At 43.7% G+C, this 21,177-nt stretch overlaps 1 protein-coding gene across 8 annotated transcripts in view; it reads right to left on the bottom strand.

The window, feature by feature from the left end:
- Positions 1-21,177, bottom strand: part of huwe1 (HECT, UBA and WWE domain containing E3 ubiquitin protein ligase 1) — a 275,712-nt gene that overhangs the window by 213,734 nt on the left and 40,801 nt on the right. For all 8 annotated transcript variants that reach the window (XM_052009021.1, XM_052009019.1, XM_052009022.1 and 5 more), the window contains exons 2-4: positions 14,692-14,763; positions 3,895-3,993; positions 2,298-2,504 (exon numbers count right to left, since the gene is read on the bottom strand). In XM_052009021.1, the coding sequence (XP_051864981.1) occupies positions 2,298-2,504; positions 3,895-3,993; positions 14,692-14,736 (351 nt within the window). In that variant the 5' untranslated portion in view covers positions 14,737-14,763. The remainder of the gene's footprint in view (positions 1-2,297; positions 2,505-3,894; positions 3,994-14,691; positions 14,764-21,177) is intronic.

Raw genomic sequence — 21,177 nt, forward strand, 5'->3', positions numbered from 1 at the left:
TTGGGGGGCTGAGTTACAAGAAGAGGTTGCGTAGACCAGGACTTTATTCCCTCGAATGCAGGAGATTGAGGGGTATTCTGACAGAGGTCTACAAGATCATGAGGGGCACAGACAGGGTGAAACCGGAGTCTTTTCCCCAGGGAGGGGGAGTGAAAAACAAGAGGGCATAGGTTGAAGATCAGAGGCGAGAGATTTAAAAGGGACATGACGGTGGTGCATATTTGGAATGAGCTGCCAGAAATAGTGGTTGAGGCAGGCACATTGGCAACATTTAAGTGCCGTCTAGATAAGTACAGGGATAGGAGGGGTTTAGAGGGCCATGGGCCAAACGCGGGCAGATGAGACTAGCTCGCTGGGCGATACAGTCGACACGGACAAGTTGGGCCGAAAGGCCCACTTCAATGTTGGTATGACTGTTATGACTTTGTAGGCTAGCAGATTTTCTGCACTATTGCATGTTACTTGTATTATGCCAACATACTTTTATTTCATCTTTTTTCAAACAAAATTCTTAGTATAATAAAATTTACAGCAAACCCGGTGAATTTGAAGAGAGCATGGGAAAGAGGGCGCTGCTGGGTCTCAACCTCTCAAACAGGCGAGCACCCTGAACCCCGGCTCCCGGTGCACACCTGGCCCACACTGCAGACCCCGGCTCCAGACACAGACCTTCATAGAAGTTTCATGTAAGTTTTCATAGAACAGTACAGCACAATGCAGGCCCTTCGACCCACAATGTTGTGCCAACCTTTAAACCTCGCCTAAGACTATCTAACCCCTTCCTCCCACATCTCTCTCTATTTTAAATTCTTCCATATGCTTATCTAGCAATCTCTTGAATTTGACCGATGTACCTGCCTCCACCACCGCCCCAGGCAGCGCATTCCATGCCCCAACCACTCGCTGGGTAAAAAACCTTCCTCTGATATCTCCCTTGAACTTCCCACCCATTACTTTAAAGCCACGCCCTCTTGTATTGAGCATTGGTGCCCTGGGAAAGAGGTGCTGGCTGTCTACTCTCTCTATTCCTCTTAATATTTTGTACACCTCTATCATGTCGCCTCTCATCCTCCTTCTCTCCAAAGAGTAAAGCCCTAGTTCCCTTAGTCTCTCCTCATAATGCATACTCTCTAAACCAGGCAGCATCCTAGTAAATCTCCTCTGCACCCTTTCCAATGCTTCCACATCCTTCCTATAATGAGGCGACCAGAACTGGACACAGTACTCTGTGTGGTCTGACCAGAGTTTTGTAGAGCTGCAACACTACCTCACGGCTCTTAAACTCGATCCCACGACTTATGAGTGCTAACATCCCATAAGCTTTCTTAACTACCCTATCCACCTGTGAGGCAACTTTCAGGGATCTGTGGATATGGACCCCCAGATCCCTCTAATCCTCCACACTACCCAGAATCCTGCCATTAACTTTGTACTCCGCCTTCCAAACTGTACCACCTCACACTTCTCCGGAATGAACTCCATCTGCCACTTCTCAGTCCAGCACTGCATCCTACCCAGGTTCCCGACCCCACGTTCTCCAGCCTGATCACGTACCCAGCCCATGTCCCCAGTAACACAGAGCCAACCTCGTGGATACACAGAGAGTAGGTCTGCAGATAATGGGGACTTTGCGTGCTAATAAGCGAGTCAGATGCAGGAACATGGAGATATCCCAACAATCAGACAATGGATTACCGGGGTTTTACTGAGAGATCGTTTCCCCCTGGGTGGAGTCTAGGACGAAAGGGACAGTCTCAGATTAAGGGCTCGATCACTGGCGGACCAAATTGAAGATGGAAAATCTTTGGAATTCCCTATTCCGTAGGGCAGTTCCAACCACGAGAAGGTTGACAGATTTTAAACACTTGGGTAATCGAGGGACACTGGGATCAGGTGGCAAAAGAAGTGTAGCTGACACAGACGGTTCGCTGTTGTCACATCGAGTGGCAGGAGGCCCAATCTTGCTTCCATTATTTAAAAGTCAAGCATCACACAACACAGTTCTACCTTCTTCAAACACTAATGAAACCCTTCAAGCAGGCAAAAGTCTGACTGTTGACTCCCACCCTGGATGAGCATCAAAATGCAATGGAATTAGATTTCCTGCTTAAAGTCACCCTCAGTTTTGGTGGGAAGTGAACACTTCAAACCAACGTTAAACAAAACAGGGCAATTAGTTTTCAAGAAACTGCCTGCTACCTGAGCTTTCAGATCGTGGCTTTTACAAGTGCTGGAAGAAAAAACTGAACAGGATACAGACTGATGATGGTGGGAAGCGCAGCACATCCAGTACTCACTTCGATGGAACTGTACAGATGTCTTGAAAAGCTGTACTCAATGAGCAGGGCTGTGAAGTTCAGGACCGCCAGGAGGAGGGCTTTGAGCTGCTCGTTTTCTGGCCGGTCGCACACCAGCATCCAGGACATGGTCTCCACTGTCTGCCCAGCATCTGCTAAAATCCCATCGAACCGATCCAGCATGTCCACCCAGTGGTACAGCTCGCACTGGGAAGGGAGAAAACAAAACAAGGAACTGAGAAGCTCGGAGGGATTGCAACAAACCAACCCCAGATGGTCCGTGCCGGTCTCCTGTCCCCTCCAGCACCTGATGCAACAGTTGAACTAATTCCTACAGTTTGGAAATTTCATTTAAACCAGCATGATGAATGCAGAACCTCTGTCATGACTTTCCACTGAGTGGAGAGAACAGGTTGGAATCCCTAATGATTGATTAAACAGAAAAGGACGAGGGGAACTCTGAAATGAAAAATAAAAAGGGCTGTTTTTCCATGAGGGGAAGAATTTGAAAGCATTTAAATGCAATGGAAAAACGAGAGAGATAGCAGTTGAAGAACACAATGACGCTGGAGGTACTCAACAGGGCAGGCAGCATCCGTGGAGAAAAGCAGGCGGTCAAGCAGGTTTCTCTAGACTCTATTCAGTGTTTGGAAGGGCAAGATGAGAGTCAATATCCATATTTATTCCAGGAGAGAGGAAAAACTTTTTAATAAAAGTTGAGAGGGTACGTGATATACCAGAGCTAAGTGCTTTAAGCAGGAATTAACCATTTAAGTTAACTGTTTATAGGACCCTGCTCTGTACAAGTTGGTTGCTGTGTTTCCAACACATGACCACATTTCAAACGTGAATATAAGGTAGAAAGATCCCCAGGACACGAAAATCGCTACAAGAATTAGTGCTTGTTTAAAGAAAGTCAGAGAGGTGGAGGTGCAGGAATGAAGGCCATTTCACACAGAGGGCACAGACTGATTTGGTCAAGTATTTCCATGTTTTAGGTTCCGGTCAACTGTATCTGTGGCAAATCACATACACGCACCAAGGCTTGTGAGCCATAGATAAATCCCCTTTGACCACAATTTGAACATCATGTACAATCCTGGTCTCAATATTATAGCAAAAATATTTGAACTGTAGGTAAGACTTAAATAGTTATTTCCAAGCTTGGGAAATTGTAACGATGTCAGATAAGCGGGAACTATTTCTTTGAAACAGTGGTAGTTGAGGGGAGGCAACTGAGGTGTATAAAACTGAGGCATTTAGTAAATATCCCGCTGCTGTGGAAGGAATAGGATTAGAGGGGAGGGGAGGAAAAAAAATGACAGGAGTCTGCAACTTGCTGCCTAAAAGGATGGGAAAGGCAGAAACCCTGTCCACATTTGCTAATTACTTAGAAGTGTTTAACTGAAGAGCAGTGACTTGTAGAGCTACAGACCTCGTGCTGGAGAATGAGATTAGACTGTGCAGCTCTTTTCAACCTGTACCATGGACCAAATGGCTTCCTTCCGTGTCATAATCATTCTGCGACCTGGATTTCCAAGACTGCCCATTTCTCAATGCATCACAACTGCACCCACGCACCAAGGAGACAACCTACCTTTCCAATATTCCATGTCTTGATTTGCTGAAGTTCTGTCAGGAGCTGTTCATCACTGCAGGCCTTCAGCTTATCGATAAGAGCTCGGCAGTCAGCAGGCTAGAACAGATTGGACAAAGCATAACCTTAGCTCAATGAAGAACACCCCGATTCAATTAGTCACTAATACTCCTCACTTCTCCTGAGATTGCGCAAACCCGCAGCTACCAATCCATTAGATTATCCCCAATTTGCTTCAAGGAGCCCTGTCTGGTGTTCCACCCACCGATTTCAGCAGTGACAATGAGTGGACTAAACTCCAGAACAAAGATGTTGCCCAGAGCTAAAAACTCACTGAAGACCCAACAGCAAAGGTCCTGGGTTTCACCAGCCTCAAAGGATTGAATTCTAGATAGGATTCAGTGGGGACACAGGCCTTTCTGCTGCTCCCAAGGAAGCATCAGGTGATGTGTGTCTAGACACAAGAGACTGGAATCTAAACTAGCAACAGTACACATAGGCATTGGATGAGTTAACTCCACCGAAAACTCAAAGTTTAGCTCAGTTCAGTCTGAACTAGCCATTCCGGAGAAGTTAAGGGAAAACTACCATGCCAAGACATCCAAAACAAAACAATAATCCGAAATTTCCCACCAATTGCTCGTGGTGCATTTTAACAATGAAACCACCTCGAACTTAAAAAATTACTTGGTAATTCCATTTCAGTACCACGGGGAATCTTGGGCAGTCCACAACAGACCTGAGAGTTGGTGAAAAGCCCAAAATTGTTGATGCTGTAGATCAGAAATAAAAAACAAAGTGCTGGAAACACTCAGCAGGCTCTTTGACCTGAAATGTTAAGATTGTTTCGTTCTCCACTGAAGCCGCCTGACCTGCTTTTATTATCCAAGAGGAACTAGCATTGATGCTGCTTGATGTTCTGATTGGGATCTGAAGGACCCACTGGAATCAAAGGAAAACTGCTGGAAAACTACTACTTGTCTGATGGTTTGCCTTGCTCTTCATTTGCAAATACAAAAGAATCCAGCATTATGTCTGGTATTCCAACTGTATGACACCCAAGTACACATTTCTAATTAGCAACTACTAAAATCTGTCATACAGCACAGGAACAAGCCCTTCTGCCCATGATGTTGTGCTGAGCTAATTCAACACCTAACTAATCCCTTCTACCTGCACAATGTCCACATCCCTCCATTCTCTACACATTCATGTGTTCGTCTAAGAGCCTCTTAAACACGTCTATCGTATCTGCCTGCACCACCACCCCGGCAGCACATTCCAGGCACCCAGCACTGTGGTAGAAAAACTTGCCCACACATCTCCTTTGAACTTACCTCCTCCCATCTTAGATGCATGCCCTCTAGTAATAGATATTCTACCCTGGGAAAAAGATACTGACCATCTACCCTATCTCTGCCTCTCAATCTTATTTCTTCAGATGCTACTACTTAAATTTAAGGGGACATGTTGAAATAATGCCTTTTAAGTGCTGGTTAAACAGTGTCCAGAAACACACATAGCCTATCACCCCAGGACAGGGCAAGTACAAGTTAAATACCAGTAAGAGCAGAAAATTCCACACACATTCCAGCAGTCATTAAAGAACAACAGTGGAGACTCCAACTTCCACATTTCATCGATCAAGATGAGACTTTTCCCTCGAAAAGCAAACCATAACCACCCTGATGAGCAAGGTTCCACACAACTTCTCTCTGCAGTTCCATAAACAGGCTCACGTAGGAATTCAATCAACTTCATGGACGCAACTGGGAAAATAGTCCTAGATTTCGTTGAAACAAAATGAGGAGGCAAACACTAAGAGCAAGGGACTACCAGGAGCAACCCATCTTTCCAAGGCTGACCAAGAAACTATTCATACTCTGGAGCCAAGACCTTTAGAAAGTTTTCTTTATAGCCATGTGTTCTAAGAATTAGGCTTGAATCACAACCAGGTAATCAGTGATGAGTACAGAACTGTCTTCGGTAACCTTGATGTTGTTTCTGATTGGAAGAGCAGCTCTGAACACATATCTGCGCCATTACTAAGACTGAAAAAAGAATCAAAACATGCAGACACTGGGAGTCTGAAATAAACAGAAAAATGCTGGAAACTTTCAATGTGTTTGGCAGCATCTGTGGAAAGAGAAATAGGGCTTACATTTCTGGTCAAAGACCCTTCCTCAGAAGCCCGTTTCTTTTTCCACAGATGCTGGCCGACCTGCTGAAATGTTTCCATCATTGTCCGTTGCTACTCCATCACACAGTTGCCCCTCTCCATTTCCTTATCACCAACTCTGTATCACATTTGTCCCCAAAACCCTTTGCTACCTCCAGATTAGATTACTCCTGCAAACAAAGTGGTGAAGGCGGCACATGACATGCTTCCCTTCATCAGACTCAACTTCCTTTAGTCTCCTTTGTAAAAGGGAGAGCAACCTGGTCATTGATTAATTCACTGCCTCCTTTCTTCAGCTTCAGAGAAGACATGGTACTTGCAACATGGCCCAAGATGACCAGGGCATTATGTTATGAACCAGCAACAAAAGAAACACACTGAGTCATGATTCAGTGTCAAAAACTATTTTATTAATCACTACTTATAATAATAAGAAAAATAAAAGTGTTAGTATGTTAGAAGTAAAAATGTTAAACCTTGAACATTAACCCCAAAAACTAAACTTGTCGTGTGTGTGTGTGGCAAAGTCCCAAACTCCAAGTCCAGGAATGGATCTTAAAGTTCAGTTCAACAAGCCATAAGGCGAAACATGAGCAAAGGCTTCTTCAACAACCACCGTTGTCTGAAGATAAGATGTGGATGTAGAGAACACAGAGAGAGTAATTACGAAATCCAAATGTTCCACGATGGAACCCAAACGACACCTCAGTATTTACTCGGTAGTGACTTCCTTATCCTGAAAAGCATCCGACTCGTGGCCGTCCACACAAATACCTGTTTCCTTCTACAGGTCAGCAACAAAGTGAACTCCACCGGATTACTTCCAATTTCCATACGTGGATTGTAGTAACAGACACAGTTATTGTTTCTCATCCATCGATAGAGAAACTAGCAGGCTGGTGTCTCTCTCCCTTTTCTCTCTCTGACTTCGACTGACTTCTTCAACAACGTCATTACGTCCTTTATCTTCTGTTGACGTAAGCATGTCACACACACACACACACACACACACACACACACACACACTCTACTACTCTATCTTAAAGGGACATTCACGAGTCCGTAACAAGTACAAGAGTTGGGACATCATGTTACAGCTGTATAGAACATTGGTAAGACTGCACCTAGAATGTTGTGCATTGGTCAAGGATGTGATTAAGCTAAAGAGAGTGCAGAGAATTTTCAAAAGATGTTGAAAGATATAGTTATGAGAAGAGACTGGACAGGCTGGGACTGTTCTCGATGGGAGTGTAGAAGGCTGAGGGGTGAACTTATAGAGGTTTATAATATCATAAGGTGGATGGTCACAGTCTTTCTCCCAGGGTTGGGGAGTCTAAAAGGTTTAAGGTGAGGGGGCAAAGGTTTAAGGTGACGGGGAAAGATTTAAAGGTGACCAGAAAGATAAGTTTTTCCCACACAGAGGGTGGTAGCTATATGGAACCAGATGCCAGAGGAAGTGGTAGAGGTGGGTACAATTACAATGTTTAAAAGACATTTGGACAGGTTCATGGATAGGAAAGGTTTAGAGGGATGTGGGCCAAACACAGGCAAATGGGACTGGCTCAGGAAGGCATCTTGGTTGGCACAGACAAGTTGGGCTGAAGGGCCTGTTTCCGCGCTGTATTACTCTAAGACGACTGGCCAAGATCTCTCCATTTCTACTTTTCATGAACTTCAGCTCATCCAGAACTTTGCTGCACCATGCCCTAACCTTCATCCCTAGGTCCCATTCACATGTGCCTGCTGACCCAACATCTTGGTCAGGTCGGTACTATTGGAGGTTTAATTCAGGTTAGATCAACCGACTGTATTGAGGACAACAATGGAATGGTTTAGCAGCTGGAGTCATGAATTGTTGATTCAACTGCACAAGTTTGAATCCCACTACAGCAAATAGGGAACTTAAATTGAAGTCATGAAATAAAACCTGGAAATACCCAAAAAAAAAACTGGTCTCAGTAACGGTGACCCTGAAACAAGATAGTTGTGAAAACCCTCTTCAATTATATCCTTCGAGGAAAGAAATGTACCATCTTTACCCAGTCTGGGTCCAAATGACTCCAGAACTATTAATGTGGTTTACTCTGAACTGATCCTTAGGTCAGAGGCAGTCACCAGTGACATTCACACCCTGTAAAAAAAACCAAAGGCTCCCGGGCTCAAATTTAAAATTCTTATCAAGACACAAGAATCTGCAGATGCTGGAATCTGAAGCAAGAAGTAATCCACTGGAGGAACTCAGTAGGTCGAGCAGTATCTGTAGGAGGACACAAAGGATTCCTCTCCTCCCATAAATGCTGCTTGACCGGCTGATTTCCTCCAGCAGAGTGTTTCTTGCTTACAATTCTTTACTCCATTTCCAAATTCCTCCATGTTCTCACCACCCACATCATCCCTCTGAACACCTCTAGCCCTAAACGCCCTATGATATTAGCTCTACTGTTCTTATCCTCAGTAGAGGCACCTTAAAACCTACTCCTATAGAACCATAAAACACTACAGCACAGAAAACAGGCCATTCTGTCCTTGCCGAAACTTGATTCCACTAGTCCCATTTACCTGCAGCCAGTCCATAACCCTCCAGACCTCTCACGTCCATGTATCTATCCAATTTATTCTTAAAACTTAAGAGTGAGCCCGCATTTACCACGTCAGATGGCAGCCCGTTCCACCACTCTCTGAGTGAAGAAGTTCCCCCTAGACCTTTCCCCTTTCACCCTAAAGCCATGTCCTCTCGTACTTATCTCTCCTAATCTAGGTGGAAAGAGCCTACTTGCATTTACTCTGTCTATACCCCTCATAATTTTGTAAACCTCTATCAAATCTCCCCTCATTCTTCTCTGCTCCAAGGAATAAAGTCCTAACCTGTTCAATCTTTCCCTGTAACTCAACTCCTGAAGACCCGGCAACATTCTAGTAAATCTTCTCTGCACTCTTTCAATCTTACTGATATCCTTCCTGTGGTTAGGTGACCAGAACTGCACACAATACTCCAGATTTGGCCTCACCAATGTCTTATACAACCTCACCATAACATCCCAACTCCTATACTCAAATACTTTGATTTATGAATGCCAGGATGCCAAAGGCCTTCTTTACAACCCTGTCTATCTGTGACGCCACTTTCAGGGAATTATGTATCCAAACTCCCAGATCCCTTTGTTCCTCCGCACTCCTCAGTGCCCTACCATTTACTGTGTATGTCCTACCTTGATTTGTCCTTCCAAAATGCAACACCTCATACTTGTCTGCGTTTTTCATATAAACAGGTAGTGACTGAACACAAAATAAGAGTAAGCCACTCAGCCCTTCAAGATGGTCATGGTTCCTCTGAAAGCTCAGTTATTGCACTTTTGTGGCTGATGTCAATTTTCCTTTGACAACGCTCCTACAAAGTGCCTTGCAACATTTTGCTGTAATAGAGAGGCACCATACAAATGGAAGCAATCATTCGTTCCAATACAACAGTACAGCACAGGAACAGGCCCTTTGGCCCACAAAGAATCACTGAAGTGCAAAAGGGAGCTATACGGCTCATTCTGTCAAGTGTGATACGTTCCAATGAGCTATGCTGTCACTCTCTCCCCCAAGAACCTTGCAAACCTACTTTGGGCAATTTTTGGATCTGCTTACTTTTCAGGCAGAACATTTTAGCTCAGAACTCTCTGCAAAGGACAGGTGGCCATGGCCCTTTGTCTAATTTTTTAAGTCGAGACTCTCCTGTCAGTTGGCGGTTTATTTACTACCCAATCCCTTTACAAATTTCGAACACCCGACTCCCTTTAGTCTCCATTACCCAAGGGAGAGCAATCCGATCACCGAGTTCAGACTAACTCATTACCGACTTTCTTCATTTTCAAAGATGACATGGTACAGGGGACTTGGCCCAAGACATCCATGCCAACATTCATACTGCAAGCCTCCTCTTATCCTTCCCTTTCTAACCTCATATTCTTTTCACATCACCTCACTATTGCTCATCTACTTTCCCCTTAAATCTATCTATAATACTCTTCAACGACTTCCCAGAGTAGCAAGTGGGTTATTCTCGCCACTCCGGTAACGCCGTCCCTTCGGAACTTCTTGACCACCTTGCATCAATGGCATCCATTTCTGCCTCTCTTGTAACAGGTCCTAGAAATAAAGATGATTGCTCATCTCAAACTGTCCCATGGACCAAGTGGACTGATCGACCATTTTAGGGGGCAGAACCACGAGTTTTATGACACTATAGCAACACAGTGTCACAGAGCAACACTATGACCACTTTGCACTAAAATGGACCTTGTTTTTTTTATTCTGTATTCTTTCTTGTAAAAATTGTGTATGATTTATGTTTTTCTCGTGAATGCTGCTTATACAATGGTGTGTGTTTGTGATGCTGCTGCAAGTGTTTTTCATTGCACCTGTGCATATGACAATAATCTCTACTTTGACAGCCCAGTTTCACAGCTACTGTTATCAACAGGCTTTTCATTCCAAATATACTCATTCATTTGATTTTAAATCTCTCATTCACTGTGCACTGTGGTTGAATTCCAACTCGTGTCTAGAACTGTAGTTCAGACCTCTGGATACTTTGTCTTGCAACTTCACATCAATTATCAAAATCATTCATTTTAAGATGTGTCAGGTAACCCCTAATCATTCTCTGGTCACAGTAATTCCCAAGCTGTTTGTCCTTTCTGCAACAGGTGTAGACCATTTCTGATATCCAACCATACCCACACATGCAGCAAGCCATACAGCATTGCAAGTCACCCAATGAAAGTGTCAACTCCTCACCTTCAGGTCAACAAGTCTCCCTCCACTTGCAACAAGTGAATTTTCCCCACTCCATCCAAACATCTTAGGAAAACATTCAATACCCTCAGCAACCTCGAGGTTCAGTAGAAGAATTAAAATACAGTGATAGATAGGGCAATAGAGCATAGCCCTTTGGCCCAACAAGTCCATGCCAACCCAATTCCCTGCATTTGGCCCATATCCTTCTAAGCCCTGCCCCTCCATGTACCTATCCAAGTGTTTCTTAAATGATACTGTTGTACCTGCCTCACCCACTTCCTCTGGCAGCTCGTTCCATTTACTCACCAGCCTCTGCATGGAAAAGGTTGCCCATAGGGTCCCTTTTAAATCTTTTCCCTCTCACCCAAAATCTTTGCCCCCTAGTTTTATATTCCCCTACCCTGGGGAAAAGACTGTTCCCATCCATTTTATCTATGCTTCTCGTAATTTTAAAGATTTCTATAAAGTTGCCCTTCATTCTCCTATGTTCCAAGGAATAAAGATCTCACCTGGCCAACTTCTCCCTATAACTCAGGCCCTCGAGTCCTGGCAAAATCCTCATAAATCTTCTCTGCACTCTTTCCAGTTTAACCACGTCTTTCCTATAACAGGGTGACTAAAACTATACACAACACTCCATTTTAGGTTAAGGAATCCAAGTGAAGGAAGAGTGATCAGAAATTAAATACATTGGAAATAAATCATCCAAGCATATTGTGTTCAGTTCTGGTCACCTCATTATAGAAAGGATGTGGAAGCTTTAAAGAGAGTGCAGAGGAGATTTACCAGGATGTTACCTGGATTGGAGAGCATGTCTTATGAGGATAGGTTGAGTGAGCTAGGGCTTTTCTCTTTGGAGAGAAAGAGGACGAGAGGTGACTTGATAGAGGTATACAAGATGATAAGAGGCATAGATCGAGTGGACAGTCAGAGACTTTTTCCCAGGGCGACAATGGCTAACACGAGGGGACATAATTTTAAGGTGATTGGAGGAAGGTATAAGGGGGATGTCAGGGGTAAGGTTTTTTTTACACACAGAGAGTGGTGGGTGCATGGAACGCACTGCCTGCAAAGGTTGTGGGGGCAGATACATTAGGGACATTAAGAGACTCTCAGATAGACACATAAATGATGGAAAAGTAGGGGGCTATGTTGGAGGGAAGGGTTAGATAGATCTTAGAGCAGGGTAAAATGTCGGCACAACACTGTGGGCCAAGGGGCCTGTACTGTGCTGTGGTGTTCTATGTTCTAAGGATGAAAGAGGTAGGGAAGGTGGCACAGTGTTGGGGTGGAAAGGAGGAAGTTGATGATCCAAGGTCTAAAAAAAGAGCAAGCTATCAGGATGCTTTGAGTCAATACAAATCTGATACAAACTTTGCAGTGCATAGAACAGTGCAGCACAGGAACAGGCCCTTCGGCCCACGATGTTGTACCAAACTGATTAAACTGGTAATTAAACGCCTAACTTATCCCTTCTGCCAACACAATGTCCATATCCCTCCATTCTCTGCACATTCATGTGCCTATCTAAGATCCTCTAAAATACCTCTGTCGTACCTGCCTCCACCACCACCCCTGGCAGCGCATTCCAGGCACCCACCACTCTGTGTAAAACAAAAAATTTGCCCCGCACATCTCCTTTGAACTTGCCACCTCTCACCTTAAATGCATGCCCTCTAATATTAGACATTTCAACCCTGGGATAAAGATATCAACTGTCCACTTTCTCTCTGCCTGATAATCTTATAAACTTCTATCAGGTCTCCCCTCAGCCTCTGCTGCTCAACATAAAAGAACCCAAGTTTATCCAACTTCTCCTTGCAGCACGTGCCCTCTAATCCAGGCAGCATCCTGGCAAGCCTCTACTGCACCCTCCAGTAATATTGTAAATCAGTAACACTATTATACAGGCTGCAATGTCCTTGGAAGGGATTCCTCAATGCTGGTGACAGAATAGTCTCCCACGACCTATTTGTCCCACTGCTGTCTGGCAAGTGGTACTGGAGCATCCAGGCCAGAACTACTAGACTGTACAACAGTTTCTTCCCCCAGACTGTCAGGCTCCTGAATACCCTGGAGGCAGTCTCAGACAAATGCCGCGTCAAAAGTCCTGGTTTGCACAACAGCGCATAAGAACCTTGGCTGCTGCTGAACATGTTTATACACTCAGTGCAATACACTGAGTTCTGTATTTTCTTTGTCCAACTCGGTTTTGCACTAACCTTGCACTAAGTTTGTATTCTGTATATACCATTTTTTTGTACTATTTGTGCTTACACAATTTTTCTGTCTGCGATTTTTGTACGTCCTCTGTTCTATGTATGTCCTCTGTTGTGAGAGTCTGGGGGGAAATGACATTTCATTCCTCCCTGTGTTTTACAGCTTATGGATGAATGATAATAAAGGATAACTTGAACTTAAGCCCCAGTAGTGAGGGGCATTCCACCTTAACCACAAATAACAAGAGTGACACAGCAGAAGCAACTGTCTCTTTCAAGGGCCTCAGTCAGCATGTGCCAGCTGAAGTCACCATGTTTGATCACTGTGTGTGACATACTCAGTAAAAATCCCAGAAGAAGCGTGGGGTCAGTGGGGTTCCTATTCAGTACAAAGTTGCCCACCGCAGGCCTCAAACAGACGTAGGGAAATCCTTCAAACCATGTCAGCTACTTCAATTGACAGCAAGCAGGGTGTGTGTGTGCACACCAGCAGCATCTTTTGTTCACATCAAGTGGCGCAACTGGCGACAAGGGGAGAGGGAAGGCAGGACAGAGAACTGGACGCTTGCACAACGGGAACTTATGACCGTCTACACAACAGCTGAGCTTCATTGCAGTGAACAAAAATGACAAACTGCTGTTGCTAACATATTTTAAAGTGTTCTACTCAGGAAGTAATGTGCTAAAAACATTAAAAAGTTTGTTGCTCTGATGATGTTGCATTTATTGCTAGTCCTCAACTGCCTGATGAAACTTCTTGCACTGCTGCAGTCCTTGTGACTATGGGTGCATTTCACATTAACTTCAGATAGGGGGAATTCATGCACATTGAACCAGTGACTCTCAATGGAAAAGGAGAAGATGTCCAAGCCAGGGGAATAAGGTGCTTATGCGGGATCACAGAATTACAATGTCTACAGAATTACAATGTCTACAGCACAAGAGGAGGACATTCAGTGCACTCTTGCAATGTTGCTATTCAGGGACACACTCAGTTAGGTGGTGGTGTTGAGGTAGCACTGGGAATCAAAAGCATGCACGGGTATTTAAAGTGACCTGGAGTAACAACAGGGAAATGTCGGTGTGCAGACCAACTGTGACTGACTATTTGAACTAAATGTTTACTTACAACTGTCAGCCAGTGAATCGGAGGCATAGAATTATATCAGAGCTAATAGCAAACAGTCAAGAGTCAATTTACGTAGGAAAACCGGTTGATTCAAAGAGCAGAGGAAACTATTTTTGACGGAGTGACTTCTCCTGGTTTAAAACAAAAGGGTCATTCCTCCAGCAAAGTTGCAGTGCGTGGAGGACAGGGATATACAAATTACATGCTTAAAATAAAAAAAAGTGAGGTTGCCAGACTCGATTGCCAAGATCATTACTCAATCACCTCCACTCTGAGTAGGAAGTGCTTATTCAAAAGTTGCTGAATGACCCATTTCTATTGTATAGTTCACAGATGGAAATGCAGCCACGATAATAGCAATTATTCCAAGTAACGTCAGTTGTGTTAGGGAGTGGCCCAGTGTTATTTCTACATCCAAGAAAACATTTCATGAAACAGGAGGAAAAATACCAAACCAACCAAAAGACCAAGTGGTCCAAACTCACCGCTTCAGTTGGCGTTTTCTTCAGCTTTGTTCTATCGACTTTCATTTTTCTTTCTGTTTCTACAATCTAGTTCTGCAAAAAAAAGAATAATTTGAGTAAACAGCAAAGTGTGATTGTAATAAAACATGGCCACAATAATGTCTTTTAATAAATTATGACTGGTAGGAAATTTTTAGAAACCATTTGCAGAAGTAAAACTTAAGAAAGCATCCACTTCTGTTTTTATTTCCTGCAACTAAAGAAGATATTTAATGATTTGTTTTCAGGACATGAATAATAATAAGTTTTTCCAGTGTGATCCACCTAGGATCAGCCCAAAAGGCAACTATGCAAGTCATCTGTTGGGGCTAGATCACACGGGGTGGCAGGCTACTTTATCCCAGATGAACCATTTGAGTTACTCAATGTAAAGAACTTATATTGCTTCTTTTTGGTTGCACAAGTTGCCAAGGTGGGGTTTTAACATATTCTCCTCTGGTTTACTAGTCCAGTACAAACTACAGTTGCCTGCTGTACGAGCAAGAAGTGCCAATGAACCACACAGAACTCCAGTTAAAGAGGTTGCCATCCTCAGAAGTGTTACATGTACTTGGACAGCAAATGTCAGCGACTTTTTTAGTCCAAGATTTCTTTATTAGTCACACGTACATCGAAACACACAGTGAAATGCATCTCTGGGTCGAATGTTCTGGGGGCAGCCCGCAAACGTCACGAGCTGGCTGACCAGAGTGGTTTTTTTTTGGAAGTTATTCGGAGCTACAAGAAACGACTCACAAGCCCAAAAAACAAAACAACAAAGATGCCGGAAACCTGAAATTTTAAACTGCTGGAAAACACTCTGCAAGCAACACTTGTACGGAGATAAACAGAAGCACAGAAATGGCTATAGCGTGGAAGGAGGACATTTGGCTCATTGAGCAATCCCACTCCCTACTGCCTTACAGATATTTATCAAGTAGCTAGTGAACACAAGTTTTATCTGCCAGAGAAAACGTTTCAGGTCGATGACCTTCACGTACTTAACCAGGGATAACAACAGCGACACAGTAGAAGCAACTATCTATTGCAAGTGCTCAAGTACTTCACAGCCTCACAGATCCTGAAGCAACACACTTGGTTTACAATCACAAGTGTGAGGCTATTTGGTCTTTCCAGGAATTCTAATCTCACCCAGAGAAACCATGTGCTGTGGGAATGGAGTTGAAGTCGAGATCTGGTCAGCCATGACTTCACTCAGCATCAGAGCAGGCTCCTGGGACCATAGGGCTTACCTTGCCCTTTCTTATGCCTGACTGCTGGCAGCTGACAGTGAAGAACTCAACAGCAGAAAGACTTAGATCAGGCTGCCTGGCCAAACCTGCAAAGAGGCAAAAGATTGGCCCATCTATTTTTTGTTTAAAGGAGCAGGAAACCATTCAATAGACAAGTTAGTTTGACCACAAGGGAAATAGAAGCTCCACTATTGCACTGTTTATTCACACTTTGAGCTATTTCTTCAAAGAGCAGAATTCAAATGCCAAACTGCAAAACTCCATTCAAAAAAGACGTTTGCAAGATCACCCAGTCCCAACCAACACCAGCTCTGCGATCAGACGAGACAAGCCTCAGCACAAACTTAAATATTTCCGCAAGATGAAACTGAATTGCTAGCAGCTACACCAACATTTAAAGCTTTCCCCGCACAGAGCAAATTAAGAATCTGACATCGTATTTTCATACCACTGATTATTTGAACTAAACCTTTGCTGACAACTGTTGAAGGAATTGAGGTATAGAATGGCTTATGTCGGAGCTCACAGCAAACAGTTGATTGCATGCCAAAAAGTCAATCTACTTTGAAGAAAGGTTGATTCAAGGAGCAGAGGAAATAATTTTTGACAGAGCAACTTGTCACGATAAAAAAAATGCAGTGTGTCAAGGATAGCGAAATGCAAATTTTGTACTTAAAATCAAAATCAATTAGAGCAGTGAGAAGGTCAGTCCTCGAGACAGTTTTGGGATATTTGAGCAGTCTACCAGGAAACTAAGTCCTTTAACACTCCTCTGAGGCAACTTGACACGGGCAACTTGCTCAAGATCTATTGCGTACAGGCCGTATTGGTGGGGACCACATTCTCTAAGTGAAAAATAAAATTGGGTGGAAAGGAGGAAAACTATTTTCAGAAGCATCCACTGTAGACAACAGGAAGGAGTGTGGAAGGGAACTAATAGGCAAACTGGGTTAAGTACGTACAGTCTTGGACCTATTGAGAGACAGCAGACTCAAAATGGGCAACACGGCATATTCTTCATTGTATTCCTCCAACATGTTCAGCACAGAAGTATACTGCACACTGCTCAGTCCAATTTGCTCATGTATCATTCAAGCCTCCTCCTGTATCTCATTTCATTAGCATAACTCTCTACACCCTCTTCTCTTTAATTGTATGCATCTGTATTTTAACCCTTAAGTGCATTGAAACTACTTGTCACAACTACACTGCCTGAAGTCGTTGCAGAATTCCCTAATTGATTTATTGATGGCCACTAGTAGAAGGTTAATTGGTTTATTATTGCCCCATGTACTGAGGTGGTGAAAATTTTTGCTTTGCATGCCATCCATATAGATCATTTCATCATGTCAGTGCATTGAGGTTGTACAAGGGAAAGCAATAACAGAATGCAGAATTAAGTGTTAATAGTTACAGAGAAAGTGCAGTGCAGGCAGACAATAAGGTGCAAAGACCATAACGACAGGATAGAAGCGCCTTTGAGCCTGGTGGTACGTGCTTTCTGGCTTTTGTGTCTTTTGTGTCTTCTGCGAGAGGGAGAAGAGAGAACGTCCATTGGGGGCAGGGCATTTGGTTACGTTGGCTGCTTTATTGAGGCAGCGAGAAGAGTAGACAAGAGTCTGTGGAGGAGAGGCTGGATTCCACGAGGTGCTGAGTTGTGTCCATAACGCTCTACAGTTTCTTGACATCTACTCCATTGATCAAAATCGTAACATTCCGTCATGACAGCTCCCACCCTTCTGAGGGGAGAAAGGGTTTGGCCTGTTTCTCCCATTCCTGCCAGCAACCTGCAAAATCTTTCCACCTCTCCAATATTTCAATATCCTTTGCAAAATATAGGAACCAGGATGCTGGTGCAGTCTAACCAAGGTTCAATTAGTATTAAAGTCTCTACTCCAATTTACTCTCTCTGGAGCCAAACCTTTCTTGCATTGACCTCTTCTTCTGCTTCTATACTCTTCCAGATCCTTTTGTTCCTCAACCTGCACTGCATAGTAGCACACCTACAACTAAATACGTCAGCAGTAATATTGTGCTCCCACTCAACTGTCACATGACAATGAGATTCCCAAGCTGTACATCTTACACACATGTAAATGTGCCTACTCTACTCTCAACCATCAAATCATTCAACCCAAGTTGACAGACTTTCATGTTACTTCTTGCAAAAGGGTGCAGTGAGTAGAACTGCTGACTCTCGACATTTAGAGACTTCAATTCTGCGTGTAGAGTTTGCACGTTGCTCCGTGACTGCAGAGAGCATCGTTTCCTCCCACATCCCAATGACATGAGGGTTGGTAGGTTAATTAGCCGTAGTAGTTTTATCAGGAGGTGTATAGTTGAGTGGTTGAATTGGGGGTGAGTAGATCATAGGACCACAAGATATTGGAACAGAATTAGGCCATTCGGCCTCTCGAGTCAGCTTTACCATGCGATTATGGCTGATTTTTTTTTCTACCCCATTCTCCTCCCTGTAACCCTTAACCCCCTCACCAATCAAGAACCCATCAACCTTTGCTTTAAATATACCCAATGACTTGGCCTCCACGGCCCTCTGTGGCAACAAATTCCACAGATTCAGCACCCTCTGGCCAAAGAAATTCCTCCTCATCTCAGTTCTAAAGGGACGTCCCTTTATTCTGAGGTTGTGCCCTCAGATCGTAGATGGGGATGTTGTGAGAATAAAATGGGATTAGTTCAGGTTAGTGTGGACTAGGTGTGCCGAAGGGCCTGCTTCCATGCTTTATGACCCTATAAAAACATGGAAGTTACTTGCTCCTTTCTTGACAACCAGGCAGAGAGCTAAGAGACTTTGAAGTGTCAAAACTTGGTACCTGAAGTTATTCAGCACCCGAGACAGAGAGGAGATGCTAAACAAAACCTACAGACAGCCACAGAGGAGCCAGCTGCTGGGGAAGAGACTCAGACCTATGGGGCTTAAACAACATTTGTCCTCAACCCCAGCACACACTCGCCACCCCAAAAAGGTCTTCCCTGACAGAGAAATCGGAGTCAAGCTGAACAGATCTGGGTCGATATAAAAACAAGCAGCATCTAAGTCAGTCTCTCAAAATCCTGGAAACATTTCCATTTAACAGCATGACAATTGAGAGCTGCAACCTTTAGACACGCTCATAGTGGATAGAATGAATCAATTTCATGAGCAACACCAGGCAATGACTCAAATTTGCAAGTAGATATAGAAAAAACACTTTCTATGCAATACCCCATTTTTCTTATCAAAATATGTGCTACAAGGAGAGGTTGAACAAACTAGGTTGGTTTTCATAGAATCAGAATCATAGAACAGTACAGCACAATACAGGCCCTTCTGCCCACAATGTTGTGCCGAACTTTAAACCTCGCCTAAGACTATCTAACCCCTTCCTCCCACATATCTCTCTATTTTAAATTCCTCCATATGCTTATCTAGCAACCTCTTGAATTTGACCAATGTACCTGCCTCCACCACCGCCCCAGGCAGCACATTCCATGCCCCAACTACTCTCTGGGTAAAAAAAACCTTCCTCTGATATCTCCTTTGAACTTCCCACTCATCACTTTAAAGCCATGCCCTCTTGTATTGAGCATTGGTGCCCTGGGAAAGAAGCGCTGGCTGTCTGCTCTATCTATTCCTCTTAATATTTTGTACACCTCGATCATATCTCCTCTCATCCTCTGAAGCGGCAGAGGGATTAGTTTAGTTTGGCATTTAATAACTAGTTTAATTAACTCAGCACAACATCGTGGGCCGAAGGGCCTGTCCCTGTGCTGTACTGTTCTATATTCGATATTACATGAACTGCGACAATTTTTTTTGTCCATTCTGCAAGTTTAATCATCTCTTAGAACTGACTATTATCCCTTTGCCAACTTAGAAATCACATTCCGTAATCTAAATACTGGCCAGGAGGATGAAAAACCATCACGAGGCATGCTCGCTAGACCTGCAAGACATCTTAACGTCTCATTCAAGGTTAACAGCTGACAATGCAGCCTTCCTGCAGTGCTGTACCAAGACTGTAAGATTACATTGCTCAAATCCAACGTGGGGCTCAGTCTCACAACCCTTTAACTCTGAGGTTGAGATACCATCACTGACTCAAGCTGGCCCCCATGCGTTCAAATGGCACTAAATGGAACCCACTGGGCATATCTAGGACCTATTAAAAGGCACAAGGCAATGACACGCTCCAAGTTCTGCACTGTTATCCCTACCACATGTTGAATGCTGAACATGTCCTAACGTCATTTAAACACTGTACCAAAACCAGTATTTAAATGTTACATTTCAAGACTACTTTCAGGCTGAAGTCCTCCAAATTCAGTTCAATTAAGCCTATATTATCATTTTAGTAACTGGAACCAGTTAAAGATTATACCTCTCACCTCAAAATTGGCTTGCAAACTGCCCCACTGAAGATGAAGGACAAAAGCATGTGCACTGAGCTCTGGTATGCGCCAATAATGCAACCGGACAGGAGAAGCAGTGACTGGCAGAGTCCCTTTGTCTCTCTCAGTGAATCAACAACCCACACTCTCTGCCCCTAGCTTGCTCAATGAATCCAAGTCTGGAGCTCACAGGTCAAATGGACAAGGTAAGGAAAGCACCAAGTTGGCAAGCACTTTCATTTAGTTCCAACAGCAGCAAAAAGGTGTTGGGGAAGATTTTAATTTTATTGTGGGGGGGGGGTACTAACAAAAAGGATTGGACTTGGGAGGGGGGAAAAAAGCAAACACTGCCTCCCTTGGTGTAAATGACAGCCAAACCCACACCATCACAAGAGGGATGTGCATACCACTTGGGAATATATTCGAGCTTCCTTATTGGATCATAACTGGCCCTCAACTTCGTTCAATTAGCACCAGTTTGTTCACTTGCTCGACTTATGGTTGTAGCACCCAACTGAAAAGAATGGTAGAAGTATACTGAATCATCTTGGGTCGAATCTCACAATGCTTCTCAATTTCATTCTCCCCATCAAAAGATCTACACAAGTGATAAATTCAAGAGACAAAACATTCATCTGCCATCACATATCACAGTGATCGGCACTAGTGTTTAATGGTTTCTAAAAACAAGCAGCATCCAATCAGTCTCTCAAAATCCTGGAAACATTTACAGGTGACTGTGGGAGTCTTCTGTGGCTCCTACATTAAAAGCTGTGTCATCTATTATTCATCAACTTTCACTTTCAATCAATCCAAGTGTATT

The sequence above is a fragment of the Pristis pectinata genome, chromosome 43 (genome assembly GCF_009764475.1).
Source record: "Pristis pectinata isolate sPriPec2 chromosome 43, sPriPec2.1.pri, whole genome shotgun sequence".
Lineage (NCBI taxonomy): Eukaryota > Metazoa > Chordata > Chondrichthyes > Rhinopristiformes > Pristidae > Pristis > Pristis pectinata.